At 41.3% G+C, this 26,972-nt stretch overlaps 3 protein-coding genes across 6 annotated transcripts in view; 1 reads left to right on the top strand and 2 right to left on the bottom strand.

The window, feature by feature from the left end:
* The window catches only part of LOC115366787 (platelet-derived growth factor receptor-like protein), a 14,537-nt gene extending 11,792 nt beyond the window's left edge, over positions 1–2,745 (bottom strand). For 2 of the 3 annotated variants that reach the window (XM_030062416.1, XM_030062415.1), the window contains exons 1-7: positions 2,504–2,745; positions 2,083–2,243; positions 1,734–1,876; positions 1,395–1,546; positions 963–1,256; positions 627–766; positions 304–535 (exon numbers count right to left, since the gene is read on the bottom strand). In XM_030062416.1, coding sequence (XP_029918276.1) covers positions 335–535; positions 627–766; positions 963–1,256; positions 1,395–1,546; positions 1,734–1,876; positions 2,083–2,243; positions 2,504–2,585 — 1,173 coding nt within the window. In that variant the 5' untranslated portion in view covers positions 2,586–2,745 and the 3' untranslated portion in view covers positions 304–334. Of the gene's footprint in view, positions 536–626; positions 767–962; positions 1,257–1,394; positions 1,547–1,733; positions 1,877–2,082; positions 2,244–2,503 lie in introns of all 3 variants that reach the window. The other variant, XM_030062414.1, reaches the window with a different exon arrangement.
* Positions 2,746–3,618: 873 nt separating this feature from the next.
* Positions 3,619–9,729, bottom strand: LOC115366508 (cationic amino acid transporter 2). Its single transcript, XM_030061997.1, has 11 exons — positions 9,360–9,729; positions 8,247–8,402; positions 7,966–8,131; positions 7,708–7,844; positions 6,477–6,699; positions 5,512–5,648; positions 5,289–5,391; positions 4,945–5,078; positions 4,635–4,801; positions 4,421–4,529; positions 3,619–4,287 (listed from the first exon to the last, which is right to left on the bottom strand). The coding sequence occupies exons 1-11, from the start codon at positions 9,727–9,729 to the stop codon at positions 4,157–4,159; spliced, it is 1,833 nt and encodes a 610-aa protein (XP_029917857.1). The 3' UTR covers positions 3,619–4,156.
* A 4,837-nt stretch (positions 9,730–14,566) lies between these two features.
* Positions 14,567–26,128, top strand: anxa6 (annexin A6). Of its 2 annotated transcripts, none has more exons than XM_030062516.1 (25): positions 14,567–14,827; positions 15,965–16,020; positions 17,729–17,813; positions 17,981–18,075; positions 18,258–18,371; positions 18,470–18,560; positions 18,685–18,764; positions 18,909–18,965; positions 19,368–19,461; positions 19,741–19,836; positions 19,968–20,026; positions 20,225–20,347; positions 20,457–20,515; positions 20,780–20,858; positions 21,520–21,601; positions 21,695–21,789; positions 22,057–22,170; positions 22,923–23,013; positions 23,126–23,205; positions 23,469–23,522; positions 23,649–23,742; positions 23,854–23,949; positions 24,074–24,132; positions 24,341–24,463; positions 25,657–26,128. In XM_030062516.1, exons 2-25 carry the CDS (start codon positions 16,012–16,014, stop codon positions 25,714–25,716), a joined length of 1,989 nt encoding a protein of 662 aa, XP_029918376.1. In that variant the 5' UTR covers positions 14,567–14,827; positions 15,965–16,011; the 3' UTR covers positions 25,717–26,128. The 2 variants fall into 2 exon arrangements, with proteins under 2 accessions (XP_029918376.1, XP_029918375.1); XM_030062515.1 differs by having other exon boundaries at positions 24,341–24,478.
* Positions 26,129–26,972: the final 844 nt, after the last annotated feature.

The raw sequence follows: 26,972 nt of genomic DNA, 5'->3' as shown, positions 1-26,972 counted from the left end.
GAATTCAAGGCAAGAAGAAAGGGATTCATCTGAACTGTTGCTTTCAAAGATACAGTGACAATTTGAACAAAATAACAGTGACATTTAGGTCTTTTCCTCCCAGGATGCCATTGCTTGGCTTTGGAGAAGTAACTCTAAAAAATGGTACCCACTGATTTCAGTTTTTCAAGAAAGCTACCAGGGAACTGGAATATAGCTACCCTCCCTGTTTGTTGTATGGACCACAGACACTTCACCTGCATTACAACTGGTGTGACGGAGTAAAGATAACATTTTCATTTTTGAGTCCACTGCTTCTTTAACCTCTCTCTCTCTCTCTCTCTCTCTCTCTCTCTCATGGTTTCTTGGGTTTGGCTTTGCCGACCACTTTAACGGTGGTGGATACTGATTTGGCCCCCTGCAGGTTCTCGGCTGTGCAGGTGTACGTTCCTTGGTCCACGTCTCTCACCTCCTCCACCAGGAGAATCGACTGAGACTGCTGCCGGCCTGCACCTCCCGACCTCACACTCTCCTGGGTGTACGGAGGCCTGCCGATCTGCAAACCAGCCAACACAGGTGGTAAATTCAGTACAGAATCACACACACACAGCATACAGGGCAGTAGTTTGCACTCTTCTCCATCTGACCTGCTGTCCGGGGTACTCCCAGGTAAAATCTACGGCCACGTCCTGCTCCCCAATCACAGTGCAGCTGACTTGCAGGTTCCCTCCCAAAGACACAGAGCTCGCCGAGGCCTGGATGACTGGAGCAGGAGGAGCCATGGGGTCTGATGAAAAATGTAGAAAATCAATGAACTGTGGGAATCATGAGTTGCACCAAACACGAATCCAGAAGTGTGTTGCATTCAGATAAGAGGTGCTCTATTTTTGTCCCGCAGTCCAAAGATGTGCACGTCAGGCAAATTTCAGACTCTTGAATGACAGAATAGTAATGTATGAGGAAGTGCATGCTGCAGAACTCACAGTTGACGTAGATGAGCATGTACTTGGTGGAGCTCTGCCTCAGGTTGCCCAGGCTGGCCACACAGTACAAGGCTCCGGCATGATGAGGCCGGGGCCGGTGGATGGTGAAGCCCTTTTTGACATTAAAGGAGATCTCTCTCCCATCCACTGCCACCTCCACCGGGGGGAACTCACGATGCAGCGTCACCTTGGCCTCAGGTGAGGTCACCTGGCAGGGGAGGACCGTCGGCCAGTTGGTTCGCAGCTGGATCACCTCGTAGTAGTCAGATGACGGCACAAACAGCTCTTGTGGGTCTAGTAAGTACAGGGAGTAGATATGGAAGGACTGATGATAAGATAACACAAAGAACATAAGAAAACAGCCTGGTTGTAAAAAATAAAGCAGTTCTGAGAAGTGCGTGTTTCAGCTGCAATAAAAGTCATTCATTGTACCAGGGAAGAAGACGAAGACTTTGACAGCTTTGTCATACTCCTTTCTGCAGTCAGTGTCCTCACAATACATAGGGTAACAAGTGTACTCCCCTGTGTCCGCACCCGTGGTGTTGACTAATGTCAGAGCTCCGTATCTCTCATGTTGGATGATTCTGGTGAAGCAAAACAGGAAACAGTCAAGCAAAACACTCATTTTCCAGTATAGGGGTCATTTTTCTGGGTAATTATGGGTAATCATTCTGGGTAATTATGAGTAAGCATCCTGGCTAAGCCTTATCAACTGAAAAATAAATTGTCCAGTATGCATTATAAGCCACTGCCATAAAGCATGTTGCCTACTTGAGTCTGCCATCATCGTCCTCCTCCAGGTACGAGGGTACGCCCCACTGGACAGGCTTGCCCTTGCATCTCAACTCCAGCGTGTCTCCAGCCGGCACACTCAGGGTGTCCCCCACCTTCTTGAAGTTACCCTTGTTTAGCACCTACACGTGTCAGATACAAGAACACAGATAACGTCTCTCTACTGTACATAGATAAGTGATGACTCATTTGCCTCAATGAACGGTTGCTTTTTCTACCAGCCCTACTTCCTCATGCATAATGGTTCTGTTCAGTGTTTGTTATGCATGCTGGTGTAAACCTCCAAAATTTAATCTGCACTGGATGTTACAGTTGCATGATGCAGCACCTGTGTGAGGAAGGTCTGCCCCTGGCCTGCAGCTTTGACCTTGGGTTTAGCTGTTGCAGCTCTAGGCCCTTTATTTGTTGCTTTCTCCTGTTTGGGTTTCGTGGGCTTGGACTTCCTCCCTGGAGTGGTCTGAAGTTCTTGGGCATCCTTCTGACAATATCCTACAGATTAAAGGACATAACATGGCATCAATGGGTCGCAAATGTTGATACCATAAAAAGTTTAGTAACATGAAATGAGCAATAACAACTCATTATCCCTACAAAGAAGAATATGGCAGGATTGTACGGCATTGCCAGTGCTTATTATTTCAGTAAAAGTTTCTGCAGTAAGCCATATCTTGCGTTAGGCCGACAGAAATCGACCTCTCTTAGTAATTCTAGGAATTCATGCTCAAAGAACCGCTCAGCAAGTCACTTACCTAACTCGAGGATTAGAGCACAAATGACAAGAGCGCTCAATACCAGCCTCCACTTCGCCCCAAACAATTTCACCAAAAGCATGACTGATCTATGGATTATTATGCTGGCCTGTGGATTATTAGTTCATGTAGTTCAACACCACAGCAGAAACCAAAAGAAGAGGAAAGGAGAGAGAGAAGGTGAGAGAAGAGTGAAGGAGAGAGAAAGAGAGAGAGGAGGAGGAGGAGGGCAGCGCTTGCAGAGTGAGTGGTCAGCTGTTTAACAGAATCACACAAATTCCTCCTCCTGAGAGCAGCATTAGCACCCCAAATTCCTCCTGACTGGCTCAATGGAGCCTTTCAAGCTCGTCTCAGCCAATGAGGGTCCAGAGACAGAGGCCCCTCCATCTGGAATCGCAGAGCCTGTTTGCTTAGCTGCTGGACTGGAAGTGTGCTGGCCCTGCAAGGCACACCACACACACCACAGGAGGACTGTGGCAGGGCTTTAAAAAACACATTTGGTGGCTAACAAATCAAATATCCTGGAAACACAAATAGTTTTTCAACAGGTACAGCAAGTAGCAGACTTGATCACGCATCCATCAATGCAAAACTTATACCTCATCACATAATGTACGGCTCTGTTTTTTCTACTGTTGTTGATGTACATTATCACCAATTAATACTAATGAGTATATATTTCAAAACAAAGAACAGAAAATCAGAGTAGGATGTGCATGTTTGATGAAATCCACAGCATATCTCTATAGAGACAATTTGAGGTGAACAGTATGAACCTTTAGTTTTGCGAGACTAGCTAAGCCATGATTATGAACATGACACAGGTAAGCTCATGTGAAAGCTGCCATTGTTCTCTGTGAACTCTGGCCATTGTGCAGATTCTGTGTCTTTATACTGAGTTCAGAAGGGAACTAGACATTTTTTTTTTTCTTCAACTTGTCCATGTAAACATGTGATCCAAATTCCAAATCGTAGCCATCCAAAATCTGAGCATTGCTTTTTAATTCATGGATGTGTTACAATTTTTCATTCACAAACATTTTCAATATAAACACCTCTAAACAAAACAACATTAATTAAATAAATCTCCAAACAGACTAAAAACAGAAAAATAATAATAAAAGGCGCTCTGTTTCTACATTATATGTAAATATGATACAAGTGTACCTCTGTGTTTTGATATGTAAAAACTATTTAATTTCACTCATAAATCATGACTAGGTTTGGATATTTTTTTTACATTGGTTATGAAAAATGTAAACTTTTGTATCAAACTGTAATGAAATGATTCATACCAAAGTGCTCGAGCCCTTTTTACACATGTTCCTGCTTTGTTTTGAAAAACATCTTCGTTCCCTGTTCTTTACTTCACACTTTGAACTTACATTACACATAAAAAAAAATGAAATAACAGTTTAACAAGGCGGTTTCTCACTGCAAACACCAGAGAAGGGACACAAACGGTATTACCATTAAATACAGTGGCAGTGTGGATTAAAAACTGACCCATCTGTCCACTTGTCAAGTAAGTGCATTATAGCTGTCACACCGACACTCTCAGACAGCGGAGGCAGTTCGACACCAAGTCCAGGCGGAACAGCAGGTACACATTTACAGTGTACGCTCGCTGTAACCAAAAACTCCACCAAAAACTCAAAATTTCTCCTCTTTGATGACTTCTTTGTCCGTTTGGCCACTGACAGTTTCAATCGTCTCTTGTCCAGATAGGAGACGCTGCTTTTGAACACTGAAACGGATCCCATAGCCAAAATAGATGATGAACCCTGCAGAAAGAGGTGAAGGGTCATTACAGTTCACCGCCTGATACAATAAAGTCTCAATCAACCGTAGAACCCTCAACCCTTTAAATTTTTGATTTTATCATTTATGTACTTTCAAATGCTTGAGAGGTCTTACCCACTAACATCCAGATGGCGTATCGTAGCCATGTGTCTGCTCCCAACTGGACCATCAGGTAGACATTGATGAACACGCTCATTACAGGCAGGACAGGAAGTAAGGGCACCTATGAACAGAGAAAAAGGCAACATGAAAGACTTTTCTAGTTGACGCTTATAACAAGTAACACACCGGATTTTGAGTCACAGATGTACTCTTAAAACATGCTGACCATGAAAGTCGCCCTGGTGGCGTTCTGTGGGTGCCTCCAGATAAAGAAAACGGAGACCACCAGGAGAAAGGCTAAAATGGAGACGCACACCAGACTCCACACTTCCTTCTGGGAGACAGCATTTATAGCCTGGGTCAGGAGGACGCTGAGGCCGATCACACACACAACTGCAGAGTGAGACGAGGAAAGACTTGAATGAGCGAGACCAATTTGTTGGATTGAAATGTTGTTGGTCAAGAAAGGGGACCAAAGAAAGCTTAAGCGGCACATGAGAAGCCATGGATGTTTTTGGTATTTCTGGTTCACTTACTACAAAATATCATCAGGCTTGTGACTGTTCTTGAGGTTTCTGTAGTGGGGGATGATGGCGGCTTTAGGCAGCCATATTTGGAGTTTGATTCTCTGATCTTCAGGTCTGTGTCTTCAGAGTCACCCTCTTGGTACCTTTATTGGACAGATAAGAAATACAACATCCAAATTTTAGATCAGTCATGCAAGTGCAACAAACAAAAGCATCCAGCCTTAAAGCACTAAAATTGCTCGCTCCAAGACCCAAACCAACCAACAATAAAGTCTGAAGTTCATATACACATATATCTATCTAAATCTGCCCCTGTAATGCAATTAATGAACCAGTACTCCTCTAATACTTACCTCAGTATTAGAATGCATATGGCCACAAGTGTGTAAGCAAACAAGGTTCCAATGGACATCATGTCCACCAACGCCTTCAGATCAAAGAGCAGAGCCATGATGGCTAAAAAAACAGGGAGAGCAGAGTCACCTCAAGGCCCTAAACCTCAGCATGCGTGTAGGCTCATAAACAGTTGGACATGTAAATTCAAGCCAGACAAATCCTCCCACAGGACAGCTGTACCTGCCACGATTCCAGATGACACCGTGGCTATGGCAGGACTCCCCCTGGAGCTGACTTTGCTGAGCGATTTGAAAAGCAGGCCGTCTCTGGCCATGGCGAACAGCACGCGGGGCATCGGGAACATGGAGCCCAGCAAGCTGGAGACACAAACACAGTCTTTTGTCAAATAATGGAGATATAAACATTTTAGTCCTTTAAAGATCATTTTGTTGGCAAAAATGTCAAAAAAAAATCTTTGTGCTGGTCTCATTATCTCTGTTTGACTCTGCATGTTCAGTGATGGCTTGTTTGACTGGGGGGAAGTTTCCTGTTGAATGGATACTCATTTAAGCCCTTCTCCCTTTCCTGATTGGCAATGTTGATCTAAATGTTGCTGTGGGTTTTGCTGTAGTGCCCTATTTAATGGCTCCTTGGAATAAAGAGACTGCCCTATTGATTAATTATAACATTTAAGCATCTCCCCATTTCCTGATTGTCTGTTTTCTGATTGAGCATGTGTATAGATCCTGAAATTGCACTGACGTGTGATAAATCATCAGACTAAGAGGATGAGTTTCCTGTCTGTTAGTGATGTCATTTGAGCCCGGCCTCTTCCTGATTTGCTGTTGATTGGTGCTGTAATATCAGCTCCTCCCCTTTTCCTAGTGACGTGCTTTTTGGTCATCTTTAGTCCTCAGATTTACAGATGCTGAAATCACACTGAAATGTGTGACGGCTCACTGAATTTGAGAGTTTCCTGCCAGTTATCGATGCCATCAAAGCACTGTGTGCTGCTTTGACAATGATAAAATTGTGAGGTGCTTTTAAATATTTAACCTTTAAAAGGTTTTAAAATAATGTAAAAGAAGCATAAAGTAACACTGACAGATGACCTTTGTTTTGGAAGGAAAATAAAAATAAAACCAGACAAAATGCATTTAAAGTGACTGTATAACTTTGTGGCACCAACAAGAAAAGTTTCTCACCTTGTAGAAAGGGCACAAAGCGATCCCACAGCCACGGCGTATTTGGCGGGACCCCAGCCGATGTATTCAAAGGCCACTGGCAGAGGGCTTTGGACATTAAGCATGTAATAGGGCATCATCAGGGTGAGAGCAGCAGACACAGCAAAGTAGGCCAGGAAACAGATGAGCAGTGAGGCCACGATGCCCAGGGGAATCGACTTTTGGGGATTCTTGACCTCCTCGCCTTGGAAGAAAGATGCACAGATGTCAGTGATACTTTTAAGATTAATTGCATGGAATTAATATTTGGATGTTGCCTGAAAAAAGGGAACATGAGCCAGCAAACCTGACAAATACCAGCAACAATTTGCCCTTTAGCTTGGAAACTAAAGAGTGATTAGGCTAAAATTATATAGTGGGTGCTGATTTGTTTAGAGCCCTGGAGCAGCTGAAAATCATAGTATATATACTATAATATACTATACTACAAAAGTATAGCGTATTATAGTATATATAATCATAGTTATTATTATCAATTGGAAATATTAATGTCAAATGTTACAATGCCATAAAAAGTACCTCTAAATGCATTTAAAAAATAATATAACAAATTGCCAGATGAGTTGCAGTAATATAAATATATTATTACACTGGCCAGCATGTGTAAGGGGTGTAACATGTTTAGCTGATGAAATAATATTAATACTAAGTAGAATAGCAATGTAATACTGAGTTATTACATCATTATATTAGTCCTTATTATTATTACATCATAATTTAAACATAGTGCACTCCTTTTGTAGTGTAACTAAGAAGACATATTGTAATAATTCTTCCATGTAATATTGTGATATTATTGCATTATGTGGACATTTAACATATTAAACAGTGTCATTGCTTTCAGTCCATTTAGACGGACATTTTAATCACATTTTGGCGGGAGACTACATTATCCAGCTGATGTTTCAAGCTTGAATGTTTCTATTCTAGTGTCTCAACGTTTCCATTACAGTAAGTAGAGAAACAAGAATCAAGAATATAAAGAGCTACAACTTGAAACTTGTTATTTCAGCTATTTTTTTTTTAATCAAAAAGGGTATGGATGTGGAACTGTAATTGTTTATGATGTAATTTTTTTTTGCAACAGTTGTGTAATTGTTTTTTTTTTTTTATTATTATTTTAAAAAATACAGGTTGTCCAATAATCCTACAGTTTATAAGATAATTGATACTGCATGAAGTCCTCTCTTACTAGTTGTGGCGATGCAGTCAAATCCAACAAAAGCATAGAAACACGTCGCAGCTCCAGCCAGGGTCCCATCAACGCCGTAGGGGAAAAATCCACCGACTCCATACTCACTAGTCAGATTGGCTGTGGAGGTCAGGTTTCTGCATGGGAGACAGAATCACTGTGTTGTTTAGGCTAACCATGCTGTGTACACTGAATCAGACTGTGAGGATCCTGCACACACCTAAATGCAGGTAGGACTATATTGCTCTTAGACATTACTTGAGTTCTGCTGTTGCGTTCAGCACAGCCTCTGTGCTGATGTTCCAGTTGGAGATGTCTCCCTTGATGAAGCCAGACAGGATGACAAACACCAGCACCAGGATGTTGATTGCTGTGAAGATCTTGTTGATTGTTGTTGACTCTTTTACTCCAAAGGCTAGCAGGCCTACATGGAAAACAACATATTGATTTTTTTTTTTTTTTTTTTTTTTACATCTTTCCATTATAGTCACCATAATGTCACTGAGCTGTTGACAGAGCCTTCAATAAAATGATATTACCTGCCAGAAGCATGATAAGAGCTGCAGCAAAAAAGTCTGGGTATGGTGCCAGGCCAGGTAAGCCCATGGCAACGTGTTTTCCTAAGTACGTGGCCATGACATCTCCGATAAGGTCATCAAAAGTGCCGCTCCATGCCCGAGCAACACTAGATGTCCCTGAGGAGATCAGGAGAGAAAGATACAGTAAACTAATTAACCTGAGCCACCAGGTAAGTAAGGTCATAAATACACATGCAATGATTTCTGTACATGAGTCTTTAACAGTTTACTGCTTATCTGTTTTGAGCAGTGCTCTTGCTTTTAGTGAAAATAACACGGCGGCAATGAATTTAACAAGCTGTGTAACAGCACTGTCATGATTATCATGTCTGTCAGCCACAGGAAGCGCTGATTGCCAAACCTTGTCTGTCTGTATAGAGCGAGCATTCAAAAATCTGCTTTTACAGCAGGTGAAAGGTTACAGGATGCACTGGAGCCATGAATGGATGGTTGATCATTCATGAGACTCCATGTTCTCAATGAGCCAAACATGTTACATAAGAGAATGACAGTGAATGTTTCAGCCTAAGATCAAGTAGACATTACAATATACAACTTTGTCATATTCTTTTGGCATCACTTTAATTCTCCTATTATCCTTGGGGTCAGTTTGACCCAGCTCAATGTTTGACATCTCTAAATACATGATTCATTTTTTTTTTATTTTTTTTTTTGCTTTGTATTTCATGACTTTTGGTAATTCAATGTGGACAAGGGGGTAAATATAAAATTAATATGATATGACATTAACAGATGGTATGTTTTATTCAAAGGTCTATTTAGGTAGTCAACAAAAAACATACAATACCTGACACATCAACTTGGGCAACATTTTTTATTATAATCATTTTCTGGAAGTTTAAATTGCTGGGGTCAAATTGCTTGCATTTGATGAAAAATGTTAGCAAATTTGAAGGTAACAGGAAGGTTAAGCATAAAATTAGATTAAACGCCATCAAAGGAAGCCCTAAAATGAGATTAGTTTTTTATAAACTGGTATCTGCAAACAGCTGCATAACAATAATTAATTGCTAATTGATAATGCATAAAACAAATCCTGTGTATGAGAGTTACCTATGACGTAGGAGAGCAACAGATTCCATCCAGTGATAAATGCCAGCAGCTCTCCCACAGTCACATAGCTGTAGAGGTATGCTGAGCCCGTTTTGGGAACCCGAGACCCAAACTCTGCATAGCACAGCCCGGCAAATATGGAGGCCAGGGCAGCGATGAAGAAGGAGATGATGATGCTGGGTCCGGCGGTGGCTCTGGCTACCTCTCCAGAGAGGACATAGACCCCAGCTCCCAGGGTGCTGCCCACACCGAGGGCCACCAAGTCCAGGGTGGTTAGGCATCGGTTAAATGTGGACTGTTCGCCGTCGGGCTCCAGGGGCTTCCTCCGAGACAGGCTCAGCAAAAACGACTTCATCCCACCACTTGACATGTTTCTAGGACTCAGGTAGGGGACTGATTGAAAGATGAGAGAATTAAAGAGGAGACACAGGTGGGAGTACAGTGCAAGACCAAGAGCGAGGGAATAAGCAGGAGTGGGAGAGAGGGAAGGGGAGGCGGTGGATTAAGGGGAGGACGGATCACTTAACATGTCAGTGAATAATTGTCAGGTCATCCCTGGAGAAAAATATTTCCTGCTTACAGCAACATTATTCTTGACCTCTATTTTAAATCTAACAGTGGTCTTGCATAGCATAGCAGCTTTTTATCAAACACTGATACAAAACTCTTACAGTTATCTCAAACTATCAAAGGCAGCCACTAATACACAGACTGAAAAAATAACATTCAAACAACTTTATCACTTTTGCATGGATAAGGTGCAGTTCACAAGATAAACCCGCTGGGACTGGAGCTGTAAACTATTCTGTGGGCCAAAATATCAACACTTTATAATAACCATCATTAGTAAATTTATAGTTCATTAAACTTTAGAAAATAACTATTTTGCCATTAACAAACAATGAAACGGTGATTAATAATGTTTGCTAAGTCTTAGTGATGCTACACACATGCACACAAGATGCTCTCACCATAACACACACCGTGGACAAGCACAGTATAATACAAATGTAGCACATGTGAGCTTACACACACACAGAGGCAGAAATGAACTAAGAACATTTACTCAAGCACAGCATTGAAGTCCAATTTTGAGATACTGCCACATGACTTGAGTATTTCTGTGACTTTTCCTGTGCTACAGTTCAGAGCAAAACATTGCACTTTTTACTACACTATCAGATCATTCCATTGTTTGTTTACAGTGAAATAACTTAGTTTAACTATTGATCTACCAGTTTTTAATGCTAGTTGTGCCCCTTTGAACTATCCCTCACATCACCAGTAATGGTTAACTACTGTTGAACCGAGGACAAGTTGGAATAAACTCACTTACCTGTTCTGTGTCGTTCCCTGCCTCAGAGGTGTGCTTACAAGAGACAATTATTCTCTTAAATTGCATTATTCTTTTATATGTGCCTGCCTTTATCACGCCTCTGATATGATCATGCTGATGCCTGTCGTTTTTCCTTGACGCCCACAATACAGCACCAACGCCTTGCTCCTGGACTGCACTTTACTCAACCTGCAATTACTTACACTCTTTTACCTAATACACTCTTCATAACATCTGATATATGTCTATAACAGCTCCACTCCTATTGTATGTAATATTATTTTTTTCAAAAAAAGTGCTGTAACCTCAGAAGAATTCTTTACTTCGTCTCAACGCTCCACAAGAATCCTCAGTAATAATGTAGTTATTCTTTTATTAATATTTATGCAGCATTAGCTTTGGGTATACAGAGAAACCTAAAATTTGTGTTTACATTGACTGTTTTAAATGGACATTAATTTTTGCTTTAGGGAATTGTAACTTTCCTCATCACGAAACACACGGTGCCATCACTATGGAGCTGCGAAGCCAGCATTAATTTGGCTGAGTAATCAGCACTTATCTGGCATGGCATGGATCAAAGAAATATGGATGAAATGGAAATGGGCCAATTTTCATGTTACTTACTTCTTTGTTCATCTGTTGTCTTTTGTGTTGTGCTCTTTTAATGTCACTTATTCAAAAAGAGCAGGAAAAAGTGCTGCTATATATTAGGATTACATGCTTGTAATGTTTTGAAAGCACAATGTGATAGCAATAGTTCTGGTAATCTTTTTATGATAATGCCTTTAAGATAAACCAGGAAGCAGGCTTTCAAATGGCTGTGACATTGGAGTTCCCCTTCACACCAATAAAGAATTAGGCCAAAAGTTGATAGAAAATTGAGGAAAAATAAAATATTACCTTACTGAAACTATGAAAATGCTGAACTCATCACATTTGCATGAAAGCATGCACTTAATGCTATTGCTTTCAAGACATTATATCATATTATAACGACGGAAGCATTTGGAGGCATATGATATATGGAAGTGGTCGTATACCTGCTTCCACCTATAAACCTGGTTGTAAAACTGGAACCAGCCGTGACCTTAACGTTGGAGTTATGTTGGAGTTTGTGTTCTGGCAAACGCCTGCTTGCATTATCGGTTCCCTTCTCTACCTGGAGGTGTGAGCTGGCCAGCCTAATGGCCCTATGTTTTAATGAAACACAGGAGCACAAAGCAGCTTTCATGGCTCATGCATGCAGCAGGCTGCACACTTGCTCTTTGTGAGGCAGCTTTTCCCCTTCTCATCTCCCATCAGGGGATTTCAGCTCACCTAATCCCTCCTGGCATCTACCTCGGCAGACAGGCGAGGCGGGAGGCAGCCTGTGTGGATGGTCAAAGTACCTTTGACCAAACTTAAAGCTCAGACTCTCTCTATCTCTCTATCTCTATCTACTGATCTCAATACCTGAGATACAGTTTCCAGAGGGAGGGTAATGCTAAACCAAAACAAAACTGCTGCACTTTAAAAGCATCTTTATGCAGTAAGATAAAGGTGAATCTGAATCACACTGAATCTCAGTTAATGTCCATGCATGCACACTGTTTCTTGGCTGTGAACTTGACTTCTGAGGACATCAAACAGTAAACGGTAAAACTGACTATGACATTTCTTGTGCAAGCATGAAAGCAAAAGACATGGATCTGAAGTTGAGTTTTTGCTAATAGTTTCAGTCTGTAGATAATGAATATTCTTTACCTTTTCTGCAATCCCACGAGGACTGAGGCTGGTGAAAGTGTGCTGTCAAGAGACGGGAAGGTGGCAAATATATCCGCTGTGTTTACTCTGATGAAGGAAACATGATTTTACAGCGTTATATATTACACTGGCCTGTGTGACCCTCCCACTCAATGGAATTAGTTACAAAGTAGCCTTTCTCATTCCCAACCAGTTTGGATCATAATGTGGTCATTATTGCATGGAGCGCACAGGGTGAGAATTGTGAACAGTGAACCCCATGCTGAATGTCAGAAATGCTTTTGTGCTCCACCAGTTTTTCTTTTTTCTTTTTTTTGTTTTGTTTTGTTTTGTTTTGTTTACAAATTTGCTTTCTCTAATTTCAAATGAATTACTTTGTGGGATAGATAAAGTGCTTAAAAGGAATTAATGCCTATTCAGGATTATGGAGTAATGCAGTAATGTGCAATAGAATTACAGAAAACAGTAAATAAAATGCATTGTAATATGTTTTGTTATTCAGAAAAACAAAGTTGCAAGTGGTTACTATCCGGGAAAAAAAGTCATTATTTGCTGCATTAGTTATGAATTTGTTCAGACATTTATGTTATGGAATCAGGGATACAGTCATGTTTTTTATGCAATATATATATAATTTATATATATAATTTATAAGACGGGTAGATGTAGGGACACTATTACAATTAGAGTCTGTAAATCTATAAATCTGCATTTTGGTCGAGGCGTAATTGAAAATTAATCAGGCTGAATATTTTTGAATGATTGCATCACGGATGCAATGTATTACATTTTGGATGTAACTTTACCAACCCTGTGTGTATAATCTGATCTATCCTCCAAAGTGCAGTGCACTCTGGAGGCAGAAGAGGTCAGTATAAAACACCATCAGCACTGGTCCCTCCCTGCTCCTCGCTGCGTCTGTGTATACCTCATATGGTCCCCTCTTGCTTGAGTAACAGTGGGTGGAAAATGAAAGGGGATTCTATTTTCAGGAATACATGGAAAGTAAGAATGAGGGGGTAAAAAAATCAAACACCCTTTTTATGGACTGGATTTAGCTGTCCAGAAAACACTCCCCTCAAACAAAGAAAATTGGATGGTTTCCTAAAGATAAAATCCTGGTGCACTGTTAGTGCAGTGACTGGAAGTCAGGCGATCTACGTGAAGCTGTGACAGCAGCCAGCAGAATTTGAGTCACACACAGCAAAGCTAAAAGGCTGAACAGGCAGGGGGCTGACACTGGGTTGTAGGCCAACCTGAGTCATGCTTCTGCTATGAAGTGTAGCTCGGCTCTGTCTGCCGTGCTGCTGGGCCTCCACACTTCCTGGAAGCTGTCACCTTGTCTGTCCCCATCCTCACCCCTGCATAAAGGCTAATTATTGTTTTGTTACTGCTGTCACTCCTCACAAGTCTCTCTCTCTCCCAGATTCAGAAAATGAACTTGATTATATACAAAAAATTAATGCAATGCCACACAACATTTACAGTGTCAGAATATCAGTACAAATGAAAGCAGTGGCTATGGGGGTTTAGTCAAACACTGCACAATGGTCTGACACATAGTAAATAAAATAATAATAAGGTATGAATAAAGTTGTTACATATTATTTCTGAGGTCACAAGAACAGGCACAGAGTGCAGCTCGGGTCCCCCACTACACCCCCAACCTCCCCTCCCCTCTTTCTCTCTCTCTGTCAGCTGTAGCCTACTAGTCTTACATTCCTCACCCTCTTACTGGAATGGAGGTCTGGCAGGACAGAAATAGAGCAAGTCAGTATCTCGCTGCACTGCCAGCAAGCTTCTCTACCGGTAAATCACGTGAAGTCTCATGCCTTTAGGTGCAGTACAATAAAGCAATCATCATATTTAACCAGTGCACCGGAGTGATAGTTGTCTCTCTACATACATAACTACGGGGAGGTCTGAGAGTGTGTGTTATTGCTGCCTCAGCTCTTGAGTGCGAGGGGCTGTTCAGAGGTCTGTGCTGAGCTGAGCAGATACAGAGGCTACTGCCGGTGTCTGCTTTTCGAGCTGCAAAAAAAAAGAGACAGATTCGGGTAAAAAAAAAAAACTGTGCGTAATTCAAGTTTGCAGCTTGCTGTGTGTGTCATATTTCAGTGAGGAGCGACCACCACGCAGGGCCGTGTGTTCAAACAGCGTTTTCCTCGCCGTGAGGAGAATCAGGCTCGCACACACTTGGGACACGCAGCGCGAGCGCCGCAGTCGTTGCGTCACAGCAGAGAAGTAACGGGACGGCCTGTTTGACTGGCGGAGAGGCGCCGGGTTTAGTGGGGACAGAGGACAGCCAGCAGGACCACTCACTCACACACACAGACAGACAGACAGAGGACAGCCAGTTAGGCCTGCTTCAGTTCGCTCCAGAAAGGTAAGCTGATCTGCTTCATTCCTAACTCAGCGAAGAATGACTTCACAGGATAGATTATATTAGAAATTGATTAAGTTTCATGGTGCGTCATTATTTTATGTTCCAGTGAATCGGAGGGGTGGAGGGTGGAGGGGGTTGGGGGTTAAAGGAGACAAAAAACAAAAAACAAACAAACAAACAACAACAACAACAACAACAAAACTCCCACATCTATACCCACAGAGTTATGTTCTGTGAGAAAAATCTATATCAGAGAAGAGGCTACATTTCAGTAGGAAAGCTGGGCTAAAGTCTATAGTTCATTATGCAATGTGGGGTACAGACATGGGTGTGGCTGTGTACACTCCCCCAGACCTTCAATCTGTCACTAAAGTAAACTGTGCGTGCTATTTTGGGAGGCCTGCACTTCTATCTTAAACAAACAGGACAGATTTTAAAACTTTGTAGGATGACCAACCCCCCCTCTTTTCTGCCCTCTCTGTGAAAAATAATTGAATGGAAAATGTCTGTCCGTGTCACAAATATGTATCCTTTCAGTTTCATTTGATGTTATATGGAAAGTGGGATTATATTTCATTATATTTCCACGAATCCTGATTTGAACAGAGAAATGTGCAGAGGTAACAGTCAAAAGTCCATGTTAGTGAAAATAACCATTTCTCTTAAGTTGTGCACCATATGCTGAACCTGTCTGAAAAGCTATATTATGAGGTAGAGGGGAGTTGTCAAATGCTGCAGTGGAAAACGTGGCTAAATAGTTAAACATCTGCTGGGCCTAAGGCCAATACTATCCGCCAGCGTGTCATTTTTGGGTGATTGTAAGGTCAAATGGTTAGATGCAGAATGCTCTCCTTGTTCCCTCAGCTATTTAATGGGCAACGGTGTGCTTGTGCTCAGAATTAGTCATCTCAGAATATATACAACACATAGTGATTACTATTGTGATGATGGCAGCCACAGACAGTATAATGTGCAGTGTATTTAACAGGCCAGCTCACTGAATTCGGTCTGGAAATGTAGGATACATTATGATCAGGCAAGATGATTTTACCGGACAGTGCAGGAGGGTGACACCTTGACAGATGGGGATGTTTTGTAATCTTACCCGCTCTTACCTCAGCAATTCTCTCTCTTCAGGATTTAAACTATTGATTTCCACACAGCGTTGGTATAGAAGACCAAATATGGTAATGGTAAGTGATCAGGCCTGTCTCATCTCAGTCTCTAACACACTGATTGTCTCTGTATGTGTTTTGTTTTATGAGTTTTGTGAGGTCAAACGATAGCTATCCAAGTAGCCTGAACCTCTGACCCATATCTTTCCTCTCTATTATAAAGGCAGAAGTGTAGGATGTCATTGCCTTTAGCGCCTGTATATGTTGCTGATAGACACAGATGACAGCCCCTATCAAAAGACAATGGCTTTGTACAATAAATATTAAATGCTTATGGCAGGCATCCAGCTTTCTCCCAGAGCTGTAACACAATGTCTTCCAATTCTGGTCTTGTTTGAAGTGAAACATACACTTAGTCCTCATTATACTGAGCAACTTTGTGGCCTTGGCTTGTGTAACAAAGACAGTGTGGCTACAAGCGAAACCTGCAGGAGGATGATGAGGCAGAAATTCTGTTGATTACATTATATCATGATTAGGGCTGTAATTACCCCATCACAAGAAATGTAATTAGTTAGAAACATGTTCTTTAAAGTTTGTTTAGTGGAAAGCATGTTGCTAGGGGCCTGTATTTGTGGCCCTGTTGCTATGTGCCTGAGGCTCCCCAGCTGTCGTGAAGAGTGATGGTCACTGTGGCAGTGTCGAGGATTTGAGCATGTGCACTGGCCCCTTGGCCTGGTGGGAAGGACAGGTTGGCTCACTGCCTCAATGCAGCAGGAATCTCTAAGGCAGCAGCTGCAGTTCGAGCGTTAATACACAGGCCAAGTTCTCTAATTTCCCCCTGTGAATGAGCTTATAGCCTCACAAACGTAACCCTTAGATTATTTTAACTGTAATTATTATTATTGCATGGGCATGTGCAGTTAGGTGCATTTTTCAAAACGTTTTTTACATTTGACATCCTCAGTGGTATCAGTTAAAGCCTTTAAAGCCTTTCATAATGCCAGAGTATTTGAAGCATTGTGTGTGTGAGACCCCCACAAAGGGGACAGGTTTTAGTGTGTAATCTGACTCCCTGCTCCTCACATACGCCCACCATCCCATCCACATGCACTCACACATACACACACAGCACATTTCTGCTTTCTGTATGGTGTTATACAAGTGTCTAACACAGTCAGTCGGCTTCACAGCTGCCCTCATGTGCCCTCATGTGGCCCTGCAGGGCTCTCTGCTCCCCTCTGTAAGTACACTGAGGTCAAGTCAATGTTCCCTAAGAAGTGCAATATGCAGCTTTTCATCTTAGAGGCACAGAAATGCGTTTAGAGTCTCAAACTTCTCTCCCTCTCAGTTGGGCAAGTTCATGTCTGAAAACTTGTCATTTAATGAGTTGAAATGTCATTTACAGTATAGTGAGCACAGGAAATCTGCAATAAAAATGTAAAAATGCAGTGTGTTTTTGTATAGGCTGTCAGCTGCATGTTTTGTTTCGCTGTATGTTACTTTCTCTATGTCTGTCATTGTTTTTGCTAAGGCTTCCCTGCATCCTGGTAGCCTCACCTTGATAGCCATGTGACACAAAGTCAGCAAATACTACAAGCCCCAAGCTGTCCTAAACATCACTGAAATTTAAATTTCAGACAGATAGGCCATTTAGGCATTCACACACAGACACAGGCTGATGTATATCACATTTATTTAGCTATTTTAATGTTGCTCTAAATCCTAAACATCAAGGATTCACATCTGAGTAAACATTTTTTTTTTGTTTGTTTGTTTTTTACAGGGTTTCAGAGGCACAATAACAGATGCTCCCGACTTCAATGCCAGCGCTGATGCTGAGGCTCTTTACAATGCTATGAAAGGCATTGGTGAGTGTCTTACTGTGACAGCTTTACCACAGAAAAAAGTTATCTTTCATTCTCTCCTCTTGTCTACAGAAAGAAATTGACCCATAAGTCATGATAACAATACAGTTAGAGATCTGTACCTGTACCTGAGATTTCTATGGTTGAAAATTTTGCTCTGTGCTCCTCAGGAAGTGATAAAGAGGCCATCTTGGATCTGGTCACCTCCAGAAGCAATGCACAGCGGCAGGAGATCATCACAGCTTACAAATCCAGTTTTGGAAAGGTGAAAGAACACATCCTCATTGCATCTCTAAGTGGTTATTGTTTGCCAAAAAACAGAAATGTATTCTTCAGAAATTGGCCTTGTTTAAAGACCATATCACCATACCTTTATGTTTATGTATGTTTAACAATATGATAACTAAGTTGTGAAATATTACTAAATGTTAAGCATCATTTCTCCAGGACCTGATTGATGATCTGAAGTATGAGCTGACGGGCAAATTTGAGCGTCTCATTGTCAGTCTGATGAGAACTCCAGCCTACCATGACGCCAAAGAAATTCACGATGCTATCAAAGTATTATATTTACTAAACGCTCAGATTCTTTGTCATTGTTCAGATACATTAGATGAAGCCGAAGCCATTTTAAATTTAATTTCATGCTCTATTTCAAGGGAGCTGGAACGAATGAGAGATGCCTGATTGAAGTCTTGGCATCTAGAAACAACCAGCAGACACATGAGATGGTGGCAGCATACAAAGATGGTGAGGCATTTTATCATAGTAACTTGTAAAAAAAAAAAAAAACACAACAGGACATCATTTCAAATAAAGTTGAACACCTTTCAGCATTTTCTGTTTGTACATTCCTGGCTTTGTCTGTCTCCAGCATATGGCAGTGACATAGAGGAGGACGTAGTTGGGGACACTTCAGGACACTTTAAGAAGATGCTGGTTGTTTTACTTCAGGTCAGTTCACTAAAGAATTTACTTTATTGACAGAGATACGTCCAGTCAACCATGGCCCGGCTGTCTTAGCCACAATCCCCTTTGTCTCTGACATGTGAGCAGGCTGTTGTTTTGTTGGATTGGTGACTGTGCTCGTGTTTCCAGGGGACCAGAGATGAGTCAGGAGTGGTGGACGCAGACCTGGTGGAGCAGGATGCACAAGTGAGAGTTTGAACAAATCATGTCTAACACAACTGGGCGTACACGCTACCTACATCAGCCCCTCAAGTTATTTAATTCATGTTAGAAGTTTATGTTTTTAAACCCGAGAGAAAAATATTTACTGGCTTAAGGTGGCTTCACTTTTCCCCCATGCAAATTGTTGAAAGATTTTGCTTTGAATCAAATAACAATCTTGACAGTGAATTTCCCTGCCTTGTTTCAACGTATTGTCATGATATTTGTCAGACCGTTGCCCTTATATTATCCAAGAAATTCTTAACCAATAATCAATAGTATGACTTGAGCATGAAATAAGAGGTTAAATTCCTTATGAAGATGGATATTTTTCAGTGCAATATTTGATTTATTGTTCTTAATCTGTATTCACTCACTTCATTTCAGGACCTGTTTGCAGCTGGGGAGGAGCAGTGGGGGACTGATGAGGCCAAATTCATCATGATATTGGGAAGCCGAAGTGTGACCCATCTCCGGATGGGTGAGCACAGTTCTAGAAGAAATTAGCATGGGACTGTGACATCCACAAAAGAATACTGTGACCTAATCTTTAAGACGGCAAACTGTCATAAAATGTAACTGTTTTCGGTTAAAATGTAATTTGGGTTGAGAAGTCGCAAGCTAATCACTGTATAATACAGTATGTAATCAAGTACTACTACCTGCTCACTGATCTACTAGTGCATGAAACAGTCCGGTTTATTTTGATGAGATGCCAAATTTCACTTAACTTACAAAAATGTCTTGCTTTAATGTTTAGTTTTTGATGCATATGAGAAGATTGCAGAGAAGTCCATCGAGGACAGCATAAAGAGTGAACTGTCAGGAGACTTTGAGAGGCTGATGCTGGCTGTTGGTAAGAATCAGCAAGGCTTTTACCAGCATTATTCACCTCCAGCCAAATCAAGCTGTTTTAATTGTTATGTTTGTACCATCTTTTGATATGATAAGGAATATCAAAGGTTCTGTGCTTGGTCTTTCCCACAGTCCAGTGCATAAGAAGTGTTCCCATGTTCTTTGCCAAGCGCCTTTACAAGTCAATGAAGGTAAAAATACTGCACCTCTGTGTTAAAGTAGCCACTTAGGCGTGTCTGCATCCATCTGAATGCAGATATGTCTCAGCGACACAGTCATTACACCACAGCAGCATTTTCTTCTTTACCGGCAGAATTCAAACTAAATCAAAAATGATAGTGTCATTTTGTAGTAATTTGCAGTCCTCACAAACTTTTCTCCGCTTGCAGGGTCTTGGCACAGCTGACAACACACTGATCAGGATCATGATCTCTCGCTCTGAGATAGACATGTTGGACATTCGAGAGTGCTTCCGTCTCAGATATGAAAAATCACTCTATAACATGATTAAGGTCGGGGGAAATCTCATAATGTTTTTTTTTTTTTTAACTGCTTCCAGTTATATATAATCACAGGTTACTAGGCTTATAACCAAATTCTGTGTATCTTTTAAACCAACAGGATGACACCTCAGGGGATTACAAGAGGACTCTGCTGAATCTGTGTGGTGGAGATGATGAGTAAGTTATAGCTATGTGCAGAAGTGACCAGATGGTGGCAATAGAGCACCTTTAGGGAATTACAAATCTCTGAGAAAATGTCACTGCAAGGAATTTCATATTGTGGTTTGAAACTCAGCTCTTCCTGGCAGTATGTTGTCCTGTATAGGAATGAGCCAGCACTGAAACATATTCAAAGGCAGGTCGGTCTCCAAACACACATGGCGTGTTGGTTGTGCTCAATGTGCTGTGTTGTGCTTCCTGTTGTCACGTTGGTCATTACAGCTTAGCTGGAGAGTTCTTCCCTGAAGCTGCTCAGATAGCCTACAAGATGTGGGAATTAAGTGCCATGACCAAAGTCCAGGTTTGGTCCCATTTGCTCCCATTTTAGATGTGTTATTGCATGTTTGGCTTGGCATGTTAGTTATGCGCTGGCCCCAAACTGATACTGATAACACTGCCATGCGTGCACAGTAAAGGCTTTGTCTCACTGTAGGTAGGATCAGAATGCTGTTCCTTTTTTTACGATCAGCGTTCTGAAATACAGACAGCTCTTGTTCCAATGCTCTATCCGAATTGTGCCCAAGACCCAGTGTCACAAAGATCTCAGCATTTTGGTCAACAAAAGGTTTTCTCACTAACTCTTTATCTGAATTAGTTGTTTTTCAGGCCACCCACCCTCTCCCTGCTGGTGGTGTCATGGCTTCTAACCTCAGCAGGGTACCCTCTCCCACAAATGTCAAGGGAATATTATAATAAATTTCTATATGCTCTTTCAGAATGTCAAGACTTATGAAAACAGTAGAGTAAATCTTTCACTGGCAGTACACTGCATGACATTTACCTCTTGCATGTTTTTGCAGACCTTTGCAGTTATTGCTGTAACCCTTCATATGTGGTCTATTTAATTCCTAGAACATGGAGTTTGTATTTGAATACTGCTTTGCTTTGCTACTGCTTTGTGTTTGTCTGTCAGTAATAATATTGAATCTCATTCCTCCAATTTTGTCATTCATCTATCTTAGCTAAGGCCAACCATCCGCCCTGCATCCAATTTTGACCCCGCTGCTGATGCACAAGCTCTGAGGAAAGCAATGAAAGGATTTGGTATGCCATCCCACTTCGTCAAATGAAGCATATTCGCTACCACAACAAAAGATGATCACTTTTTAATTGTTATTACCTGTTTCTTGACTCCAGGAACAGATGAAGATGCCATCATTGAAATTGTTACAAAGAGAAGTAATGCCCAGAGGCAGGAGATCAGACAGTCCTTCAAATCCCTACTGGGAAGGGTGAGAGAGCTGTCAAACAACAAAAATATGTGATTGATATGTATGTGGTAGATATGCAAATATAGACTGCCAAAGAAAAGATCAAGGACCAAATTTATCCTCCCACACAAGAGATTTTGGTTCTCTAGAGTGTTTCTGATGCGTTATTGGCTGTCCTAAACGCAGTAACCCTTTGACATTTCATTGGTTATTTGCTTCAAAATGCTTCCTGTAGCAAGATAATTATTTCCATGAATGAGATGTCAATCTTTGCCACTGTGTTCTCAGGATCTGATGAAGGACTTGAAGTCTGAGCTGTCAAAGAACTTAGAGAGACTGATCATCGGGCTCATGCTGACCCCAGCCGAGTTTGATGCTAAAATGATGCAGAAAGCAATGGAGGTATTGTAGCAGTCAAAGCAAATCACTACACGATCTGAGATCTATTGTTTAAGAAGTGGGTCACCCGACAGGAGGCAACCTACAGCTTCATTCTTGAGATGGCTGATTGATGTGTGTGGTAGAGATGCAAATCTATCAGAGATGCAAATCTAGCAGATCTCTGCCAGGGGAGACCCAAAGCAAATTCACCCTTCCACAAAAGATATTTTAAAGCGTTTGCATATACTGCATTATTTATGTTTTTTTTATATGCCAAGAGTCAGAATCACATGGAAAGTATTTGGAAGTTAAATACTGTAACTTTACTTTTCGGGTATGTATAATATATCAAACATTGTTGGAATTGCTGGAGTGAAGACGAAGAATGTGCTAAATGCTATTTTTGTTGCTGTACATTTCCTGCCAATAAATATACAAATAGCACTGTTTTGACCCTTCGACAAAACATTCAGGATTTTTTTGGCTAAAAAGTCACGGCACCCTTCTTCTGAGCTTTGAATGAAATCAGTTAGTGTAAGACCTTGGTATCTAACAAGAAACCATCTCACTGTCGATGGTTGATGGTTGATTAAATGTATGCATTAACAAAAAAGTGACCGTATGTGGAATTTCATCAGTGTGTAAAAATAGAAGTGCTGTACACACTCTCTTATCTTTTGACCTGATTCTTGTCGACTAATTGGAGCACATTTTCTGGTCGTTTTGAAGCTCCACTGCTTTTCTGTGTTTTAAAAACCTCTGGGTTTCGACAGGGTGCCGGGACAGACGAACATGCTCTGATTGAAATCCTGGTTACCAGGAGCAATGAGGAGATCCTTGCCATGAACGCTGCCTACCAGGATGGTGAGTCCAATTTGGGAATACCAACCTCAAAACCACAGCAAGGCTCACCGTTTGTTATGAACACTTGTTACATGCATTAAACACCAAATAAACATGGACCATCATTTTGTAGCCTATAAGAAGTCTTTGGAGGACGCCATTCAGTCAGACACATCGGGCCACTTCTGCCGCATCCTTGTATCTCTGGTGCAGGTAATGTTCTTCCCTGTGAGAAGTAATATTGTATTTTATTTCCACACCCACTCACTGGTTGCAGTTTAGTGACTGTAGCAGTTAAAGAAAAGGTCAGTAAAGATCATCCTCACAGCTTGCTTTCATAATGTCTGGCATTTCATACCACAGAAATAGTAATATGCATTCTGAACTGCTGATATGAAACCACCGACATGGACTATTTATTTTATAGATCAAAGTTTAGAGCCAAGTTTTAACCTCGCATGTTTCTATTGATCTAGGGTGCAAGAGAGGAGGGCCCAGCAGATGTGGAAAGAGCTAATGCTGATGCTCAGGTGATTTAATAATGCTGACTGCTGAGTTTACATATATTTTTGGTTGTGTTATTAGGCATAATCTTGAAATGGAGGGGGAAAAAAAGATTTGAAAAAGGTTTCCCTTGTTTTTGCTGAACCTCACAGGAACTTGCAGATGCATGCAATGCTGACTCTGATGACATGGAGATGAAGTTCATGAGTATTCTGTGCACCAGGAGCTTCCCTCACCTCAGGAGGGGTAAGGCTCAAAACACAGAAAAAATGGCTCATAGTGATGGCTAAATTACAGAGCTAATCAAATTACTAATCCAAAATGTGGCTCATGTCAACACCTTTTTACTATTTACAGTATTCCAGGAATTTGTCAGGTGTACCAATAAGGACATTGAACAGATTATCAAGAAGGAGATGTCAGGAGATGTGAAAAATTCCTTCTATGCAATTGGTAAGGACTGACCTTCACCTCTGGCTATATGATATTTCACTTCCAAGTGGTTTACAATTTCTCGCGCTAGCAAATAGCCTGTTTCTCCTCCATAGCCCTCTCTGTCTGTCTCTTTCCTTCGCAGTTCGCAGTGTAAAGAACCAGCCCTCATATTTTGCCGACCGTTTGTACAAAGCCATGAAGGTAAATCCCTGCAAGCACACCGCAGACAGTCAGGTGTCATGGATGCCAGCTCATGCTAGTGAAAGTGTCAACTTCATGGCCGTGATGTTTCATTTTCTGTATTCTATCTTTGTGTCGCACATTTCGCAGCTCTTTCGAAGAGCAGCTGCTACTGTAAGCCATAAAAAAAATCTGAATCAAACAAAGCATCTATTGATCTCTTCCGTAGGGCCTTGGCACAGATGACAGAGCGCTGATCCGCATCATGGTTTCCCGTAGTGAGATTGACCTTTTTAATATTCGCAAAGAGTTCAAAGAAACACATGACGCCTCCCTGCATGAATTCATCCAGGTAGAAACCATGGTTGTAAGTCAAAATTTTTGTCTATTAACACTCTTGCACGGCTTGTATATGTTTCCTTGTCCTTGTCATACATCCATAGTAGGTCTGATTGCGTTTGTGCTGGTCTGTAACTATGTTTTGCACATCCTTTTTTTGGTGGTGCGGTGGGGTGGTGAGGTACGGTATCTATAGCTTCCTGTGGTGGACTATGGGTCTGCGGCTACTGCACAGCTGTTTTTGGAATTTCCCTTGCATGCTGAACTTCCTCTCTATATCCTGTGATTGGCCAACAGCCTTAGAGACAGGAAGTACCCAGCAGGAGTTCTATATTAATTTACAGATGAAATCACCGTGACACTGATACAAACTGCCAGAAATATTATCAGATTATGCAAGAGTGATATATCGGGTATTGTGCAGTGTGAGGAAAGGTGAAAATTACAAAATAAACATTTCCCTGTTTTTAGTTAGGACAGGCACTTGCTTACCAAGACAAGACCTTTGGTAGCATATTTGTAAGTTGTCAATTTTGGCCGCAAAATGGATTTTGAGCTTATTTTCTTACTATGACTCTTAATTTCTTTTCTTTCCTTTGTTCTTTTCTTTTCTTTTGAACTCAACTGAGTCACTAACCTTGTGTGTGTTTGTTTTCCTCTTTCTTGCGTGCAGCTGTACATTTTCTAAACACTTTACATGATTCATACATTTTGGTTGTATAAAGTATAAAAGATAGGTATCTGTGTGGGCTGATTTAAAAGGTAATTCCAGCTTTAATGAAAGACATTAATTCCATTTTAATAAAGAAAAAACATAAATGGAGTCTTTTTGATTTAAAGGTGTACTGTGTAAAATTGCTGAGGGTTGGTTGGACTAGACTAAGACTTGACTTAAACTCAACTGGCAAAAAAATGTGCAATATGAGAATAATTTATCAGTGATAACGATGTAGACTTGATCATCAAATTACATTCTTAGTCCACCTTTTTTTTTTATTTTTGTCAGTTGAGTCAACGGTCCTCACTAACATCAACTCTCAGAAATTTTGCATGGTGCACCTTTAAGTTGATTTGCCGTGATTTGATCAAAACTTAAAGAAAAGCAGAAATCCCATTCAGTTAACACTGGTGATGAGCACCAGACGACGAAACCATGCTCGAACTTTGCATTAATTCAAGTTCCCGTGAATTTGCATTTTTCCACAGGGCGACACCTCAGGAGATTACCGCAAAACACTGCTAGAGATCTGCGGTGGAGAAGATTAAAGCTGTCAGAGGTCTGAAGCTTCGCACACACACTTCAGTGACAAACCACGAGACAAAAGTGCATTAGCGCCTACAAAACGGTGCTGCGGCAGTTACTGTCACTATCAGTCGTGAACGTCCCAAACTGCTGCCACCCCGCTGCCAAACCAAACCACCTATGACCTCCTCGCCTTCCAAGCAAATTCTTTCCTGTCACGTCTGTGTCTTCCTGTCAGTCACAATATATTTTTCTTTCTTTCTTTCCTCCTTTTTTTGTACAGAGTCCTGTGTAGTATTGGAAATGTTCAGTTTCAGTGTAGGAAAATGCTTGATCACATGTCTAACATGCCGGACACTTGAGGAATGCTTTGAGATCGTAGTCCGTCCAATGATTACTGTGATTTTGAGGTATTGTGAATACCTGAATTAAGTGAATAAAAATCAAACACACTGTTGTCCTTTTCTTTAATAATGATTCAAGAAACTGTCAATTTTCAAACAAAGTTCATGGTTGGTGGGTGTCACAGTTTGGCTGTGTTTCATCTTGCTCTTCATACAGCATGTGTTTTGTTTTGGGAGGTGTGCATTGAATTATATGGGTAGCTGGCAGGGGCAGCTTAATGATTAACTTTGTTGATACTGGCAGTAGCATTGGGCAGGGCAGAACAGACTATTTAACATCAGGAAACTCCCTACTGCAATTCACTGCCTCCTCTGGTGAATAAACTACATCTGAAGCTTCGCTGGTCATGAAAAATTGAATCTGGTGTGACCCTCCCCCTCCAGTAAATCACTTATGCCCCTAAAGTTCTTTGATGCTGTTTTAAGGACTTTTTAAATAACGTCTGATGTTCTAGGAGCAGGCCTTTTAAGATGTTATTCAAACCAATAATTTAACTATGGGTTAACCGTTTACTTGACTTCCTACCATGACTGAGCAAATAATCACATCAACACACACTGGACGAGCAAAGTGAGCACATTGTAGTGACACTTAAAATGTTACCCGGACTGAAACCAGGGCCATGTGTTCCTCATTTCATGCACCTCGGTTGGACGTATATACTTGCTCAGGCACAGTGGTTGAAGACAGCTGTCAACTGATATTGGAGCAACACTCTCTTTCCTAGTCAGTGTCTCAGTTCACTGCGTATGTGTGAGTGCAGCTGTTGTCAGGCCATCTTTGAGTTAAAAGAGGAAAGAAGAAAAAAGATGTATGCGGCGAGGAAATCCCCTGCAGTAGGCCAATATCCAAGGCAACAAATACAGTCTGCAGC

The sequence above is a fragment of the Myripristis murdjan genome, chromosome 10 (genome assembly GCF_902150065.1).
Source record: "Myripristis murdjan chromosome 10, fMyrMur1.1, whole genome shotgun sequence".
NCBI classification, from domain to species: domain Eukaryota; kingdom Metazoa; phylum Chordata; class Actinopteri; order Holocentriformes; family Holocentridae; genus Myripristis; species Myripristis murdjan.
This window is presented reverse-complemented; position numbering and strand designations above follow the sequence as displayed.

Coding starts and splice junctions, on each gene's coding strand:
- LOC115366508 (XM_030061997.1), bottom strand. CDS start 9,729: ATGTCAAGTGGTGGGATGAAGTCGTTTTTGCTGAGCCTGTCTCGGAGG. Junction 8,132..8,246: donor TCTTATCATGCTTCTGGCAG/GTAATATCATTT, acceptor TTTTCCATGTAG/GCCTGCTAGCCTTTGGAGTA. Junction 4,530..4,634: donor CCACCAGGGCGACTTTCATG/GTCAGCATGTTT, acceptor CTCTGTTCATAG/GTGCCCTTACTTCCTGTCCT.
- anxa6 (XM_030062515.1), top strand. Junction 18,372..18,469: donor AAATTCACGATGCTATCAAA/GTATTATATTTA, acceptor CTCTATTTCAAG/GGAGCTGGAACGAATGAGAG. Junction 21,790..22,056: donor TCAAATCCCTACTGGGAAGG/GTGAGAGAGCTG, acceptor CTGTGTTCTCAG/GATCTGATGAAGGACTTGAA.